Source organism: Cydia strobilella, chromosome 25, assembly GCF_947568885.1.
Source record: "Cydia strobilella chromosome 25, ilCydStro3.1, whole genome shotgun sequence".
Taxonomy (NCBI): Eukaryota; Metazoa; Arthropoda; class Insecta; order Lepidoptera; family Tortricidae; genus Cydia; species Cydia strobilella.
Genome location: NC_086065.1, coordinates 5546153 through 5565880, shown reverse-complemented (window position 1 = coordinate 5565880; position 19728 = coordinate 5546153). Strand labels below are relative to the sequence as shown.

The window sequence follows — 19728 nt, the reverse complement described above, 5'->3', positions numbered from 1 at the left end:
GTGGATTTACGATAAAGCCGGTTTTGTAAATTGCACTTACATTTCTGTTTAAATTTATTTGAAAAGCCGTGGAAAAGCCATGAAACTAAAGTTTATTATCGAAACATAATTAAGGCTTGTTAAACATGTGTTACCACTAACTTTTGAATCGTCTTAATAAATAAAAAGATAATTAAACTTACATGAAAACGTCGATAATTACCGGTTTGAACAACTTATCTCACTGGATCCGCCGGATCTTGGGCCGATCGAAAAATGACATTTCAGTCATTTCAGGGGGTGAAGTGGAGGGGCGTATAACTACGGGCGGAAGTGTAGCTGGAAAAACGATTTTTCCGATATAGTATTACTTATTATAACCAAAATGCAAAAAGCTTTAAAAGAACTGTATTAATTAAACCAAAGAATTTATTTATTACCGTAATTTGTGTTTATTCCTTAGGATAAAAGAAGTATAGCCGTTGCGGCTAAATTGTGGTGTTATTATTGATATTTTTATTTTATGCGCTTACATAAAACGCTATTATTTTTTAGTACATTTATAATTTATTGATTGAATAGTTTAACCCACCGTTCTACTTGTAAGAAGTCACGAAAACCGTAAAAAAAACTTACACATTTTTTAAAATAAAAAATGTCTGATGGCCACGGAGAACCCAATCAGCATCGGAAAGAAAGTGTTTCTGCGGCGAATGTGGCCAGCGATAGTCCTGTAACAGACCCCGGGCAAGTGCGAGGGGGCTCCACAGTAGAAGGGGCTGCTGGGAAGTTTGAAGCCCCCAGAGTCAAGTCTGGAGCCCTAAAAAAATCTGCAAGATATAGAAGTAGATCACTGTCGGCGTCGTCGGCAGATTCGTACAGTTCTACGTCCTATACTGGTGAGTTTAAAAAAGTAAAAAAAAGTTACTGTTGTTTTTGTAGTGTTGGCAGGAATTCAAATTATTTTAATTGCTTGCTATGTTGACCATTTTATTTTGAAACTAGTCTAGTTTATTTCTAGATGAAGAGTAATGTTAACAATTTTATTATTTTAGGCTGGTGCATTTTACAGGGTATGTATATATTTCTGAAAAAAAAAAAAAATTCAGGAGTCTTGGAAATTTGTGTAGTTTCTTCTGAGTCATTTGTTGTTATACTTATTAGGTACTTAAGCACACGTTGGCTTTCATCTATTCCCTTGGGACGTTTTCAGTGGATTGGGATCACTATATTCTTCAGTTTAGAGCTAAAAAAAAGGAAGTGTTAAACACACTTGCGGCATACATATCCAGCGAATCAGACCATTTTTCAGCTTAGTCGATAAATTACAGAAATATGAGGGATGGTAAAGAGTAAAAATATCGCTTCTACAGCAAAAGTATTATAGATTTAAATATTTTTGTTTTCCAATTAACACTTGTTGTTGCTCCTTATTCCTTCATTTGGCTTTAGCTAGGATTGCTTCTCCTCTGAGGAAAAATCCCAGCAATCTCTTGTGGTAGTTGGTTCATAGCCAGGCCCACACAGAGTGAGAGTAGACATGCCTCGGCCGAGGCAGCACGCGCGAGGCACGTCTACACTGGCCGTTTTGTGCATGAGGAAATTGCCTCTCGCGTATGCTCGCTCTGTGTGGACCCGGCTTATATATTTGGCTATTTAATTAGGTACCTTTACCTCTTGTCTGTAAGTAATAGAGCCTTTTATTCCTTAAGTATACAATTCATTTTACTTATATTTATTTTTTAATTTAAGGATCCCTTCTGGGTATAGGCCTCCTCCAACTTTTTCCAATGTGTTCTGTTTTGTGCTTTCTTCATCCAACTTTGTCCAGCTATTGGGACAATATCATCTATCCACCTGGTATTTGGTCTCCCTCTGTGTCTTTTTCCATGAGGTCCCTGCCATTCTGTCACCACTTTGGTCCATCTCTGGTCTTCTAATCTGGCTAAGTGGCCTGCCCACTTCCATTTTAAGGATCTTGAGTGGTCGAGTGCATTTATCACTTTAGTTGTGTTTCTTATTTCTGAGCATCTCTTCTTGTCTCTAAGTTTTATGTTGAGTACACTTCTCTCTATACTCCTTTGACACACCTGGATATTATTCTTTGTCTTTGCGTTGTAGATCCATGTTTGGCATCCGTAGGTGAGGCTGGGAAGTATACAAGTCTTAAGTACCTTGCGCTTCAATGTCATTGGTAGGTTTGATTTTAGAATTTCTTTATGACTCCAGTACTTTTTCCAAGTGATACCAACTCGTCTTTTTATTTCTTCAATATGTCTACTTTTTCTGAATGTTATTTGTTTTCCTAAGTATATATATTCTTCCACATACTCTAGGTCACTTTCGTTGACATGTATTGGATATTGGGCTCCGTTGCTCATAACTTTAGTTTTTGATGTATTCAGTTCCAGACCAATATTTTTGCTGACATTGTAGAGTTCGTTGATCATTTCTTGCAGTTGTTTCGGATTTTCAGACATAACTATGATATCATCTGCAAACCTCAAGTGGCTTAGATACTTTCCACCTATAAAAATTCCCTTTTTTGACCAATCCAGTTTTTCGAATATGTGTTGAAGTACAGATATGAACAGTTTGGGTGATAAAGGGTCGCCTTGCTTTACTCCTCGTCTTATTTTTATAGCAGTTCCTACTTTATCTAATTTCACTCTACTTGTACTTCTTTCGTATATATTTTTCAGTATGTCTATGTATGTTTGGTGAACTTTTTGGTGTTGTAGGGCTTCCCATATGCTATTGTGGCTAATTGAATCGAAAGCTTTCATGTAGTCAATGAAACACAGGTATAAGACTTTACTTTTTCCACATATTTTTCGACTATTTGGTCCACTGCATGGATGTGCTCTATTACTCTATTACTATTTATTACCTCTTGTCTGTATATGACAAGAATCCTGACAAAAAAATTGTCATCTTTATAAAAAAAATCTAGAACCTATTTTTTCTGCCCCATGATGCTCGCCCGACCGATTTCGGCCACAGCGTGTGTGCTTTGGAGTAGGCAATTTTTAATTTGCGTTATTATAGTGTAGATCCACTCTCTGGTGCGCCCTTAGGTGGCTCACATACCCTATCTGCCCTATACAGCACAACTGAGGTTTGAACCCACAATGTTTGACCACCTCACACATAATAATCAACATTCACTAGTACAGTCACCTGCAATAATATGTTACTCTTCAAAGGCCGCAAAAATATGTGACACGCTCTTATGGCTCCACAAATAAGATTGTGTCAGATATTTTTGCGGCCTTTGAAGAGTAATATGTTATTGCAGGTGACTGTTCCATGCTGAACATTGCCTGCTCTGAACAATGATTCTCAATTCAATGGTTAAACAGACTATATTTAATGTTAATAATCATTATTAGCCAATTGGCTAATCAAGGCAAAAGACCGAGAAAGGTGGAAAGATATGGAAGCCTATACCGGACAGGGGTCCTTAATATAGTAAAATGAAAAACAATAATATAAGAAAACTTTTACTATGTACTTAGAGCTGGTCAAAGACGCCTAGTCTTACTAAGATGGCATATAGTCGAGAAATTCGGACGGGCACCGCCGTGGCGGGGTGGCCTAGGGGTTCATGGCGTTAGCCGCGATAGCTAAAGACGCCGGTTCGAATCCGGCCTTCACCACTGGAGGGCTTCGTCACTTTTTCTTTAATATATGACATCTATTACAGTTTTTAATTTATATATATTTCATATTTCATATTTATTTATTGCATCCATGGTACACAGGTGTTACATATATAATAGTTTCACAGGGGCCCTGGTAGGGTAAGGCAATTATCTTAAATCTAAAGATTAATTTATATATGTACAATATATTTGACAGTGTCTTATTATCTATACCTATATAGTAGTGTGACTACTTAAAAAAACACAAATCACACACACAAAAGCATTTTTTAAGTTTTCACGGACGTCCGGCTGCAACAACCAGCGGCGTGGAGTCGTGGACTGTAAAGAGCGACGGTCAACGGTCAACCTTGACGCTTGGTCGGGGTTCGGACACGCGAAGTGGATGCATTTGCGTCTTCTATGGTATATTTATTTCTGTGATTATAATGTATTCAAAAGGTACTTAAATACAAAATACAGTAAGTAGCGGCCCCCTTTTTTAAATATCTATCGTTAAATTTAAATAATCACAATTATTTAGCAGTGGCGCTAGTGAGCACGTTGCTCTTAATAAAATAATTTGATTTGTGATAAGTTTATAGGATAAACGCTGCTGATTGTACCTTTATAGACGCTCGACCGTTTTCTCGCAGACTTCCAAGATACAGGCTCAGCCTAGTTTGGAGTCTGACGGATATATCGATACACATGTAAACAACTTTTATGATAATAAACTATTTGTATTTTGTATTTTTTGTATTTGTATAGGACAACTTGGTTATTTAGTTTATAAATGTTTCCACCCCAAAACGCCTTCAAAATACTTAATTTGATGATCGCCATGTTTTATTTACGACCGCACGACCGTTTATAATACATTATTCTGGAATTATTCAACGTCTCACGTCTCAAGATGATATTTATATTTTCATACGACACGTTTGTTGAGAAAGGTCTTATGCGCCGTTGGTTATGTTGGTGGTTAGGCTGTTTTTGAAGTGGAGGTGTGGGTAAGATGGCGCCATGTAGATGTGATGACGTGTCCATCTGTCCATTTCTAATACAGTCCAAGTCAGGGGAAATTCGTGAGCCCCGTACTCATGTTTTATACCGTCGTGATATAAAAGGACTTGGGGGGGAAAGAAATTGACTATTTTACGGCCCGGCCACGACATCCATAGGTACATCGATAGGTACATAATATACCCTGGAAACGGTATAGCAAAACATGCATGTTGTTCACAATATATACTAATTATTACAAATTTTTACACTTCCAACCAAGTAAGTAACAAAAAATATTTTAAGTTATAATGCCTGATTTCCTCCTACGCTGAAGTCGGTCTTCCTCCTACGCTGAAGTCGGTCGCTGACGTCGGTCGAGCGTACCGTCGGAAGAAACATCTGCCGCGGACGTCAGCGTCGCTGTGCGGGGGCCCATAGAACATTGTGTTAATTCGTACGCTCGACCGACGTCAGTGACCGATGTCAGCGTAGGAGGAAATCAAGCCTAACAAATAACATAAAAATAAAATAAAATAAAAAAGCCCATTTATTCCATAACCAAAGATTAAAACTAAACTAAATTAACATATTTATTAAAAGTATTTAGGTAAATTTTTTTTTAAATCTATTTGTTAGAGTTTAATTTTGTATTCTTAAACTACTATTTGTATCTATATCTATAACTATGTATATATATATATATATATAATTTGGTTAGGACCCCTTACGGGTAAAGGCCTCCTCCAGCTCTTGCCATCTTTTCCTGTCTTGCGCAGTATTGGGCCAATCATTATCCATGTCACGGAGTTCATCTGACCATCTGGCGTTTGGTCTGCCGTGTCTTCTTTTGCCGTCTGGCCCTTTCCACAGCGTGGCCACTTTTGTCCATCTTTTTGCGTGCATTCTAGCTACATGGCCGGCCCATTTCCATTTGGACTTTAAACTGTATTCTAATGCATCTATTATTCTAGTCTTTGCTCTAATATCACTATGTCTTATCTTATCCTTTAGTTTTATTTAACAAATAACATAGTCTCTTTTAATTATAACTATATTTATTACCCAGCATGAACTAGAACATACTACATATATCTATTAAAGTATTATGTTTAAAGTACAAGTTACATATTATTATCATCTAGAAGTTCAGCTATTGAGTAGTACAGTAATTATAGATAGAGACAATCAAAATGGCCAAATATATCGGAACACATCCTTATTCCTATGGTAATGAAGGTGTATTTATATTTAGCCACTTTGGCCGTCACTAACCTACTTAATGCTGACCTTTCCCACCCTGTATACATAACGGCCTAACTTCCTTCAGAAGTTGGGGCTTCTTAGGCCCTTTGTGATTGTTGAGAGTTCTAGAAACTTCGAATGCCATAAGTTTATTCAAAAGTCACTATAGCACTGACATATATGTATAGACAAGCTGTCGAGAACAAGTTGTGTCCGCGAGGTGTCCGCCATTTTTTGCGTTTGACGTCTGTCACTAAGCTAAAGAATAAGCGCAGCTAGCCAGTAGAAATGAAGTGCATGCACTTCATTGAGGTGCGGAAACATTTTTTGTCAGCGTCAAAGTTCCGGCCATACTCGAGCCCGTAGGTCTGGCTAGGGGCGATGGCAAGAGGCCTGACGGTATGACGTTGGTGCCTTGGAGGATGGGACGGCCTCTAGTCTGGGATGCCACATGCGTTGACACCCTCGCGCCGTCCCACCTTTCGGGCACCAGCAGTGATGCTGGTCGTGCCGCGTCTATGGCAGAAGACCTCAAGCGCCGCAAATATGCCACCCTCGGCAGCAGTTATATTTTTGAGGCGTTTGGGGTCGAAACGCTGGGGCCGTGGGGGCCAAGCGCGCGCCGGGTATTCAAAGAGATAGCGGCGCGCCTTATAGACGCCACAAGGGACCAGAAGGCTGGCCAGTATTTTGCTCAACGCATTAGCATTGCCATTCAACGTGGCAATGCAGCCAGCCTTCTGGGCACACTGCCCATCGGCAGTGACTTGGAGGACGTGTTTTATTTATAGGGCCTTTATTTTAAGTTTATTTATACCTAGTTTGTATTATTATTTTTAAGCCTATTTGTATATTCATAGCTTTGTTATTAAAATGATTTGCATTATACATATTACCTCAATACCTCAATGCACTATAGGCAATTTTTTTTACGTGAAAGCGAGTTTTCTTGCGGTGGTTCATAGCTATATGTTTCTTCGAAATCAATCCAGCAGTTTGAAGTGTATCAGCTCTTATCCAAAATGATGTAAGGCGTTTTTGGCATACACAGAATACCGCCAAAATGGATTTTGTTGGCATATATTAGCGTAGGGTTTTTTTTATGTAATAGTTTTTGTTTGTTTTGTTTATACGCCTTGAACGCCGTATAGCGACATCTACCGTAAGATCATTACGAAACCGTTGTTAAAGGCCAGTGTTTACTCATTACTGTACGCTCGTAAAACGTTTTTTTAGAACTGTTGTTTATCCAACGGTCTGACCGCTGACTGACCCATATAGGTACTATCGTTTTTTTTTTGTTTCAGTTTTTGTTTTTTGATATCTGTTAACGTGTTTGTCATACGTCATACATGATACAAAATGGTAAAAGTGCTTTAAAAATATCTTTTTTTTTCTTCGAAACCTGATAAATAAATCAAGATACAGTTAAAAAGCAGAGTTCAGCACATAATCCGAGTAAGGCGCCTGTCCGCGCCTTGACCAATCAATTTTCTGCAGTCCACTGCAGGTAGGCTCGCGTGCTATAGAGTCGGCTTCATTATATTTCCTTAAACTAGCTGATTTAACTACTACATGCTACTTCCCTACTATTTTTCATTCCTTTTAAATGAAGTTACTACAGTCCACTGCAGGCAGGCTCGCGTGCTGTAGAGTCTGCTTCATTATATTTCATTAAAGCTGGCTAGACCAGCTGATTTACCACTACATGATACTACTATTTTTGTTTCGTTTTTAGGGTTCCGTACTCAAGGGGTAAAAACGGGACCCTTTACTAAGACTCCTCTGTCCGTCTGTCTGTCTGTCCGTCTGTCTGTCACCAGGCTGTATCTCATGAACCGTGATAGCTAGACAGTTGAAATTTTCACAGATGATGTATTTCTGTTGCCGCTATAACAACAAATACTAAAAACAGAATAAAATAAATATTTATGTGGGGCTTCCATACAACAAACGTGATTTTTTTTGCCGTCTATTGCGTAATGGTACGGAACCCTTCGTGCGTGAGCCCGACGCGCACATGGCCGGTTTTTAATCAATTTTCTGCATCCTGCAGTCCACTGCAGGTAGGCTCGCGTCCTGTAGAGTCGGCTTCATTATATTTATTTGATTAGTTATCTACTTAAAACTGGTTATACCAGCCGATGTAGTCAAGCTCTAAAATATCGATACATATAAACGGGGAAAAATATCTACACTCTATTAACTAAATTAATTAAGACTCTCATTTAAACTAATAAAGTTTACTTTAGTCCCGTCTAAACAAAAAAAAAATTCCAAATAGGCCCTGCCCAGTCGTCTTTCAGACATCGTAGAAAACACATGGAAAAAGAAAAAAATCCGAAATGAGAATAATTTCTTTCGAAATCTTGAAGTCGGTTAAAACAATATAGCGATCCATTATAAAACTTCTGAAGTGAAGAAATTGCCAACAAGTTATAGTGGGCAGTTTGTCGATAATTTGCGGAAGCTGTTAGCGTATTATTGGTACTCAATCAACAGCTGTAAGCAATAGCACAGAATAAATAATATTACTAGGTACAGAAGATTCACACTAACAAATCGCGTCTATTACGACAGATATGACCGCTAGGTGGCGCATGCGCGAGCAGGCGTCCCTTCCGTAACGGTGCGCGGCAACTACTATGGCTAGACACCAAAATTGGTGTGGGCCGCATGTACTTGTAGCGACGAAATCGCGGAGTGAGCCACGCCTGGCAATAGTTTGTATTTTATACTGATTAGTACCTCGTAGTAATGGCATCAAGCTGTTTTTATGTTCCATTGGCTAATTTACATAATTATTCCGCATCTGTATTATAATGACAGATCGGTCGGATACATTGTGGTAATTGAATTGTCAATAGAGATCTAGAGCAGAGCCCAACTGGGGAGGTACCTCCACCTTACAGAAAACCGCAGCCAAATAACACTAGACCCTACTAATAGTGTTGTGTTCCTGCCGGTAAGTAAGGTTGCCAGAGCTCGAGGGAGAGGAGTGTTAGGGTCGGCAACGCATGTAACTCCTCTGGAGTTGCAGGCGTACATAGGCTACGGAGACTGCTTAACATCAGGCGGGCCGTATGCTTGTTTGCCACCGACGTAGTATAAAAAAAAATTAGTATCTGAGATATAAAAAAATGAATAAGTATGATGGAGAGCTTTAATATTGAAAGCCGTCAAATAACTTGGCCTTTATAACTCTCAGATACTTTTGTCGTAATAAAAAAAAACCTGTAATAGTAGTACACTCAAAGATTTACTAACAGTTTTACGGCGGTTTTGAGTGCCTTAACGTAGAGCCGCTGGAGTGGGATAGTGCGTTAAATTACATTTCAGTTATACCAAAGATGGATACAGTCTAAGGAAAAAACGTGCCTCGAAAATCACGAAAATTTGATTCTCGATCAGATGGCGCCACTAGTTTTGGCCTACTCTCGTATAGAGGGCGTTGACTGTTTCGTTTGTTATTTATAATTTTAACGCATACCAGTGAAAGAACATGGGTCAAAATCATATAAAAATAATTAATGCAAATAAAAAAATCATTTATCCATATTTAAATACATTTTAACGTATTTTTATAAATCTTCATTTTTAGTTTTAAAGTATGTCGATAGATGGCAGTGAATTTACAGTGGTTACAAAATTTACTATGACAGTACCGCTCTATCTTATTATATCCTCATTGGTTATACCAAAGAGAATTAAGAAGACATAAGAGTGCTCACTCCATAAGTCCCAAAACAACTATTATTTTCGTAGTCGACATCTAGCGTCAAGTAGCGGAATTATCAGTACTGCTACTCGACACTAGATGTCACTTGTGTCGCGACTGACGAAAAGTGTATTGCTCAACAATACAAATAATATTATAAATAGAAGGAGTTGAAAATAGAGTTCCGGTTAATCCGGTTATAATATTAGCTGAAAATCGTTGAGCATTAGACTTTCCGTTCGTCGCGACATCTATTGTCGAGTAGCAGTACTGATAATTCCGCTACTTGACGCTAGATGTCGACTACGAAAATAATAGTCGCTTTGGGAACAAAACTGATGTATGGAGTCGGCACTCTATGTCTACTTAATTCTCTGTACAGTGTACTGAATACAATACATAACAATACAATATATTTTACAGTGTATTTTTGTGTATGTGTGTATTTTATAGTGTTTCTATAGTGGTTGTAGAAATTATGTAGTTATCTTATCAAATGTTTACAACCTTTTACACATTCTTATATCTTGACACCGTCAAGCCAATGACCTGCAATGTCAGTGATAAAAGAAAACGCAAATATTATGTTTCTGTAAATATTTGTTATTCTTGAATTTCATGGCCGGAATGTATTGTATGGAGTTTTTATTATTATTCTGTACACCTGTTCAGTATTGTACAGTCAGCATCAGTCAGCAGTCAGCTTATAGTTTGAATCTTCTCAAATGATTTTTACGGCATCAGTTAAACAAAAGCCATTGTTTCTTTTATGCGAGCGCGTGGCCATTGTGTCTCAGCGCGTGGCACGCGCTCAGGCCTCACACGCCAATGATTTAGATTATTTAAAAAATATTATTATAAACAATAAAATCGGTGGTTCGGGCATGTGATGAGGCGTAACGAAGAGTATGCTGTCAAAAAAGCCTTGGCCATCCCAGACAAAACGAACGGCAAAGGGAGGCCGCTTACCACGTGGTGGACAACCGTTACCAAAGACATGGAGCGGGCGCAGACTAACATATCGACAACCCAGGACAGAAAAACCTGGCGCCTTCGAACGAGGAGGGCCGACCCCAAATAACGGGACATGGCAAAGAAGAAGAAGAAGATTATAAACAATAAAATAAAACATTGAAATTGAAATCGATAATTTAACTGGAAGGCTAGACCATGTAACTTTTATAATATCTATGTAAAACCCTTTTTATGTGCAAATAAATGATTATGATTATGGGGTTTGTCCCCATTTCTCGATTATCTACTCGCAAGTTTCGCACATTGAACTTCAGTATACACAGTTACAGACCCACGACATTCAATTCCCTTTACGAACTGTATCTCGATTTATGGCATTTTTACTACGGGGTACTTTTATCACCAAGTTAATGTTGCATCGCGATAAAGTTGACATATAAACGAAAGATGCTAGAACTAATTTTAATGAAAAAACGTCTAATGCTTACTCTTTTACATTAATTTTCTTCTATAGTGTGAAAGTCTGGAATGGAAGCGAAAAAACTTATTTAAAAGATGTATAACATGTCTGATTTTATTCAGTTAATAGGTTAGTACCTATAATAATCTTTTTAATACAGTTGCTAAAAAAGTGCTACTTTTCGTGGCTGTTTAGCATGCGGAAAGTTGGTTTTCGCGAACTAGTGCTTTTTACTTTTCCAATTTTTTTAAATTTTTACTTGTTCCAATTCATGACTACTTATTGATGAGTGTTAATATTAGTTTCCTTTAAACGTCGTAATCAACATAAAAACCTACTGTTAATGTAAGAATACGAAAAATATGCATATTTCATATTTTATTACTATTACATCATAAGTATTATAACACGTTTATTTTTTAATGTTGAAAAACCGTTCTTAATAAGTTGTCTGAATGGAACGGAACGCCTGTCAAAGAAGAGGCGTATTTTCTTACTGCAAGAATGTTTTAAGTTTCCAAAGGCAACATTCGATATTGTTTTTATAAATATACGATACACAAATAATCGTAAGTAATGATATTTAGGTAATAATAGTACAATGTTTTAATATTTACAATTGTTTCTGTCTTATAGAACATGCATTTGAAAAAAAAACTCATTGAAGTGGGTTCAATAAAAATCTATTCTAGTCGAATAAAAGCTAGAAAAACACCTCTTTATAATGTCAATGTCAATGATGTCAGTGTCACAGAATTAATAATATAAAAGTTTCGAATTCCATTCCTTACTTGTTGCTTTTCTTATTTTTTCGCAACTGTATTAAAAAACGTCGTTCGATACACGTGCGGAAATGTCATTCTTCACGTGCGAATAGGTAATTCGTAACTCGTGTCTATTTAAAACACTTCCTGCGGTCGTGTTTTAATCTATCGCCACTCGTTTCGAATTTCCTCTTTTCCGCACTTGTATCGTAAATAACTATCCTGGGGCGAGATATGTTTTACGCAAACGCAATTTACGCAATATATGACTCGATTCCCTACGGGGGACAAAAGTCATTGATTTTCAGTTCGTTCAAATAATCTGGTTTAAAATTTACAATAACATCGAACTTTTAGATAATAAAATAGGGCTATCTAGTTTTTAGCGAAAGATAGTAGATAAGATAAGAGTCGGTTGTTTTTCCTATGATGGTTCAATTGATTAACATTAGTTCATTGAAAAGATCTTGTCGATTTGTTCGCTTGTAAAATGGGGAAAAACGAAGAAAGAAAATCCATAGATTTAGGTGAGTTCATATATTTATGTTAAAACTTTACTTATATTTATTTATTATTCAGTTTAGATGGATTCGCTCTTAAAACGACAAATACAGGTTTTTTATTAGGCTTGTTAGGCAGTTATGGGAATTGCGTTTCAGATAGAGTTGGACGATGAAAGACATAGCTAATGATTGTGCCAGTAAGCCCCTGTATAAAACCAATAAAACGTAATTAAGTTATACAAATATGCTTTTGTAATAACTGACAAAATACATAATGTAATAATTTTAAAATAAGCAGCGGACACCTAAATTTTTTTGGTTCTACTCCAATAGGGATACTAATTACACACAGTAGCTTTAGCTTTTAGGGAACGTAGCCATACTACGTGACCAGTTTAGGGGGGGGGGGGGTCTTCAAAATACCACACTTGATTACAGGGGGGGTGGGGGTGTTAGGTTTTGGTCACGTCACGTAGTCAATATCGTCTAGGGAAATCTCACGCTTTTCCGAGCTTTATTCAAACATGGCGCGCATCGTTTAGTACTTATGAAACTCACAGGTGGCAGCACTGACGCTATTTTTTTTAATTTTTGTTTGCAAAAAAAGTGACAACTAGGGGGCGGGGGTGCCTCGGCATATACAACATTTTGAAAACTTGGTCTCGTAGTATGGACATGTTCCCTTAGCTATACATACTTATAATATAATGAAAAAAATATAAGCTGTATAGGTACCTAAAGAAAATAGTTACGGAAAAAAAAGTTATTTATTGTCGCAGTAAAAAAAACACAGTAGTAAGTACAATAAGCTTAAATTACAGCAGTATACACAAGCAAGAAAAAAGGCAAGCAAGCAAGAAATCAGAAGCCTATGCCACACTAACCTCGCCAAATAGTTAACAGCAGTGCAAATCAAGTGTTGGTCACACTTTGGGCGCTCGTTATGCGAGGCGAACGTTTACATTTTCAAATTAAGAATAAAGATTTTAAAAAACTAACTTTTTAAAAAGTGAGCGCTAGTGATGTGAATGTGACTGCGGTGTTGTGTTATCGATTTTTTTTCTAGGAAATCTATTTGTGTCGTGTTTTGCGGGTTTTTTTATTGAGCTGTCCTAGTTTGTTATTTTCTTTGAGGTTTAATGGTTGCATTATTTGGATTTTTATAGGAAGATTTGTGGTGTTATGAGGATCGATAGGCGTATTATGTTTTTGTGTTTTCTAGCTGACTCTAAGAAGAGAGGATATTATCTTTCAGCTGTATTGTAAACTTTTTAGGCTTCCTCTACAGCCTACATGGCTTGACGGATTTTGACTTGTGCCGTGAGCGGAGTGGATTGGATTCAAATGACTTGAAATATTAACATTTAGGTAATTTAGCTTTTAATGTTGTTAGTTCTTATTGTTCATGTTAGTTCTTATCGAGCGATACAGATAAATTAAATGTTTGTAGGTTTAAAAACGTAGCATACTCGTATATCATGCAGGCCTAAGAACAGTAAGAACAAATCCTTGACACCTTATTAATAAAAATCATTGTTGTTTTGAGTTTTTAGTGAAACACATGACACAAACCAAACTTTAAACTTCAAAAATTATTTATTCAAGTAGGCTTAAAAATAAACACTTGACAGGTCATAAAGGGGCCCACTGACTATCAGTCCGCCGGACGATATCGGCCTGTCAGTTAGAACAAAAATTTGACAGTTCCGAACAACTGACAGGCCGATATCGTCCGGCGGACTGATAGTCAGTGGGCCCCTACACTCATAACCAGTCATGACAAGGGAAAAAAACTCCCGCTAGTTACCACCAACTGGGTTTGGTGGTAACTACTGGTAAAAGGTGGAAAAAAAATTCCCAGTAGTTACCATTTGGTGGTAAGGTAACTAGTGGGAATAACCCGTTAAAATCCGTGAAGGACTTTTTAAACATAACATTAACTAACATACCATAACATAACTAATTTGTTCATACAGTTTTGTTAGTATTGTTATACAAATACAGATGCGCCTAATTATATCAATATGTGTTACTTATTTATGTGAACATTGAACGAGTATTGTAGGTAGATAGATAGATAAACACTTTATTCATTTCTACAACACACCTACATGGTAAATTACAAAGAGAGATTTATTAAACAGCTTAAATTAAAAGAAAAATTATTATAATTACACGATATGAACAAAGAATTAAAAACAAAAAAGGACATAACCATGTGTCGTGGCAGAGAATAGGCGCTGGCTCAGCATGATGATGCGGCAATAAGCCACATCACTGATATTCTGCCAGGATCATACATAAAAGTTTGTGCAACGCTTTATGACGTACCTAATGTTCAAGTTCATGTAGTATTTGTGTAAGTGTTGTGTTAGTGTAATTAATAATAATAATAAATATTCTTTATTGCACCACAAAGAAACAAATTTTTTAAAACAGATTTACAATGTAAATAATGGTAGCAACAGGCGGTCTTATCGCTGTGAGCGATCTCGTCCAGACAACCTTAGGGTAGCAGGATATGAAGAACAAAAGTTTTTATAAACAGGTAGTGCACGAATTAATTAGAGGAACAGGAATTACACATACATTAATCAGACAGTACATATAGTAAAATTTAGATAAATAAATAAATAATATAACAAATAAATATATAAATATATATACACATACATACACAATATATACACAGCAACACATTAAGGAAGAGATAAGTAATGATTTTTAAGTAAGTAATTGTGTTTTGTATATATAATATTTATTTAGTACTATATATTTATGTATGCTAGTACATATTTATTTTATTGTGTAATGCTATTGATGTATTTTAGTTATTCGTAGATGTTAATATTGTTGTTTTCCTTTTTAAATATTATTGTACGTTCTGTAAGTTTTTCTATCTATCTAATTCGAATTTTCCACTCATTTACTCCAGCTGGAAGAGATCTCTTATAGGGATAAGCTCGCCTTTGTACCTAAATTTATATGAATTTTATGTAAACTTTTTTTTTTGTACAATAAAGTGATTTACTACTACTACTACTATATGCGAGTCGCGGCAATATCTTTTATTGCCGCGACAATATTTTTCTTGTAAAAATAATTATAACACAATGTTATAATTATTTTTATAAGAAACATCAAAAATGAAGAAGAAATATTGTTGACCTTGTAGTCACCATCAGAGATATTGGAGCGGCCATGATGCCCAAAAATACACAATCAGTCAATCGTCAATCAATCAATCGGTCGGTCAATCAGTTCTGACAATAAAGGAATCTTAACATTTTAAACTTTCGCGGTTTGAACACATATTAAATTACATTTACAAACGGGTCTATCGCGAATTTATTTTGTTACCTTTATTTACCGACGTTTCGACACAGGTTTCACTGGTCGTGGTCGCGGCTAACTGACGTCCCAGCAAAATGTCAAAACACACACAAATCACACAAATCTCTGTTTTGACATTTTGCTGGGACGTCAGTTAGCCGCGACCACGACCAGTGAAACCTGTGTCGAAACGTCGATAAATAAACAAAATAAATTCGCGATAGACCCGTTTGTAAATGTGATTTAATAAAGGAATCTTATCTTATCTTATCTTAATATATGAACATGAACTCCAACGATTTGACAATAGAAGTGCATGAAGATGTACATTATTGTGAGCGCCTTTGCCGCGTATAAATTCTTAGTCTTCATCCCCGTTCCGACAAATATAACTTGCAAGATTAATAAATACAATCTTGATGTTTAAATTCATACAAATTTACAATTACACTTATTAAATAAATAAATAACTTCATTTATTAAAGACCAATCTGGATCAATTTGTGTTAGTGACAGTGTTTTGTATTAATTATTCAATTTTTAATTCGGGTATGATCCTGCTCGAAGTACCAACACATAGTTCAGTTACTTATTAAATACCGTGGGATAACTGGGGACCGATGGGATAACTAAAGACAATATTTTTTGACTATGTTCTAATCAGCTAGTTGAAAAATTGACCCTAAGACTGGTAAAACCTTATTCAAAGATTGTAAAAAGTACACTGCTGTCAACCACGTTCGTATAATGGAGGAGTATTTCCTTGGAATCCTTGGTGTAAAGCTTATAATAAAGCTAATACTCATCGAGACAATTCTAAAAACCCCAAACACAAATAGGTTGCGTTGTTTTATCACAGAGTTCCTATGACCACCTCCTCTCCATAATCAGATCAGCTCGATGGTATCATAATATTGCATTGTCACCCGACTTACACGTGTATGCAAATTTTCAGCTTCATCGGAAACCGGGAAGTGGGTCAAATTGAACTTGCAAGATTTGACCCGTACAAACATAGTTACATATTAAGCGAGGTTTAGACTAGCAAGAACTTGCATGCAATTTAAGTTACGTTGCCGGGTACTAAAGTAAACTGTATTCAAGAGTTTGATCAGGTACCGCAATGTAACGAAAATTGCATGCAAGTTCTTGCTAGTCTAAACCTCGCTTTACATACATACTTACTTACATAGGTACATTGCAAGTTAATAAAAAGCTTTTAAAGATGCATTGAAATGACAGACGCGAATAAAAATGAACGTGGCCGTTTTCATACACTATTTACTATTGGATTGACGTGTTAGATAAACGATGCCACAGCCGCTATCAGTCCAGTGTAGATTTACCTAAGTCAACATTACGACAATAATACATTTCGGGCCGGCAATTCGGTTTGCATCTGACAGTTAGACACTTACACGGGCAGTGTATTAGCCCCTTTACTTTTAAAACTGAATGCCATTCGATTATAAACTCTATTTCCTGTTAACTGAATCGTGTTTCCTTTGCGCTGTTGATAAGTCTTAGCGTATTAGGTATAATTGCATGATTAAATTGTGCCGGTTAATATAATTGGGAATGCTGGCTGTTTGAGTCCAGTCTGACCGCGACCATGGTACGTGTCTGTTGCACTTGCAGTTGCAATACGTTCGAAAATCGAATCGGTAAATGAGGTCGAAAACCGAAAAACTTAGTTTTCGGCTGGATCTCGTGGAGTGTAAAAAGTTCTGATTTTAGTCATAGTTTTTAATTTGCTAGAATTTTGGTACATTGTAGATTGTGGACATAGATTGGTAGTTCAACATAATTCACCACTATATATATTAGGCATGCAAAACTTTACACTTTATTAACTTTAGCTTATAGGTTTTTCTTATGTCTCTCGGGTTAAAATTAGTTTAAAATTTTAATTATGGTACGGTCACAGACTTGTTGTAATTGTTGGTCCATCTAAAGTTCAAGCTAATTTGGTTGTCAAACTAACGGTATATTATGTCCAATGTAAAGTAAACCCTAAATGGTACAACAATTAAAGTCCGTGCCTGTACTGTTATTTGTCAGCTAGTAGAAGTCAAAAAGTATTTGAGTCCACTAAAGTATTATATGTACAACCTTTTCCGCCTTGAGCGTATCGATTTTACTTCTCTCACCACGCACCTTACTGATACATATTATAGGACTTGGAATTTGGACTCGGGTATGTCCTTAACTTACGTCGAAAAGAGAGGTAAGGGCACTGTGAATGTCATCTCGCTTTGTGTGGTAGGGCACAGCACAGCGGATGTCATTTCAGATCTAGAGCAGAGCCTAACTGGGGAAGTACCTCCTTACAGAAAACCGCAGCCAAATAACACTAGACCCTACTCATAGTGTTGTGTTCCTGCCGGTGAGTAAGGTTGCTAGAGCTCAACGAGGGTGCGGAGTGTTAGGGTCGGCAACGCGCATGTAACTCCTCTGGAGTTGCAGGCGTACATAGGCTACGGAGATTGCTTAACATCAGGCAGTCCGTATGCTTGTTTGCCACCGACGTAGTACCTATTAAAACGAAACTTTTTTTTATCTAACTGTACGTTTTCTTTTTCCAAAAGAGGCTTGAAAGAACTGTCGCATGTCCCCTTATCACAGGGGACCTCCCCTGTTTATCGTGTCGATAAAACTTGCCATGGCCGACGTGCACGATAAAGTATAAGCGAAAGCGACATTGTCAAATGGATAAATGCAGAGCTAATAAGTATGTATATCGTGGTATTGGTTACGTTTGTGCAGATGTAGGTTGACCTATAAACACGGCGGAAGGTGTTATGCAACAACGCATATGAATTATTATAGGATTTTATTCATCGATAGCTAGTGGTCATATAGTATGCGATAGTGAAAATGAGTGCAGTCAGTTTTAGTGTAATAAAATTACACTTTAGTCATAGCGGTTTAAATATAAACGTTATCGCTTTTTAGCGATAAGTCCGCCTGTTGTTTACCTCTGCTTGAGTTGAGCTGTATTTATTATACTTTCGTTGCTGTATTATTTGTTATATTCATTGTATTGTTTTCTGTGAGGTGTGCAATATAGAATATTGTATTGTTGTTAGGTGTTAAAGTCTGAGGTTTTTGTCTGAATGCATCTAGTCGCCTTTTGCAACAATTTTTTTTTCATTTTTACCCTCTTTTGGCCTTGAAAGCTTTTACACTGCCTATTATTCTTATTGCTTATTTTTAAGCTATTTAGCTTTAAAGCAAGATTCAGAAACCACTATATTATTTCGACCAACGTCATTTAGAAGTAATCGCGTGGTAACAGCTTATTGTTCAATAAGTGGATAAATTTGGAATGAATAAGTATATCGTGCTCGCATTCATTATGTTTGTGCAACAGTAGGTTGACCTATTAATAAGCTGAACGGTGTTATTCAATACCGCGCCAACCTGTGGTTTGGTTTAAATTCAGGAGTAGCGTTTGAAGTGTATTTTAAATTAGAGTTTGAAGTTTTAATAATAGGAAAGATTTCCTAAATCAGCCACATATCTAATCGGCAACCATGAAACTTATAAAATATTGGAGGCGGATATTAGGCAAGGCAGCAAATTTTAGGTACGTTATAATATTACTACGCACCATAGGTTCTAGGCACTGTATGCTAAAATGTAACGTTCAACGCCAAAGACCGATTAATCGGTCATAGACCACAGAGCAACATATACCTACATGCATATGCATGTATGTGTGTATGTGTGTGTGTTGTATGTATGTGTGTATATGTATGGATGTGTGTTGTTGGTGCATATAAAGTTCAATTTCAGTTTTGACGCTTCGGTGACGTGGCGTCTGGATGACTGCTTTTGTGTTTGACACGGCGTCGGAAAGGTTAAAGGAGGTGCTTTATATATGTATATTCGTATAATATATGCCGTTTGATATAGTGGCAATGGCAACCCACAAAAATGTATCCCATGATGTGTTGGGGACGTGACGCGTATGGCGACTGTGGCGTCTGTTTCAGCTGGAGAAAAATTATGCGAAAAGAGTTTTATGCGTAACATTACATTGGGACAATCAATTATTATGCGACGAGATACTAAAATACCCGCTTGCTTTCACATTACA

General features: G+C 36.8%; 2 protein-coding genes across 2 annotated transcripts in view; both read left to right on the top strand.

The window, feature by feature from the left end:
- Positions 1-19728, top strand: part of LOC134752873 (peritrophin-1-like) — a 90544-nt gene that overhangs the window by 46264 nt on the left and 24552 nt on the right. The window lies entirely within an intron of this gene.
- Positions 259-19728, top strand: part of LOC134752820 (adenosylhomocysteinase-like 1) — a 37600-nt gene continuing 18130 nt past the window's right edge. The window contains exon 1 of the mRNA XM_063688571.1: positions 259-878. Within this exon, the coding sequence (XP_063544641.1) occupies positions 635-878 (244 nt within the window). The 5' untranslated portion in view covers positions 259-634. The remainder of the gene's footprint in view (positions 879-19728) is intronic.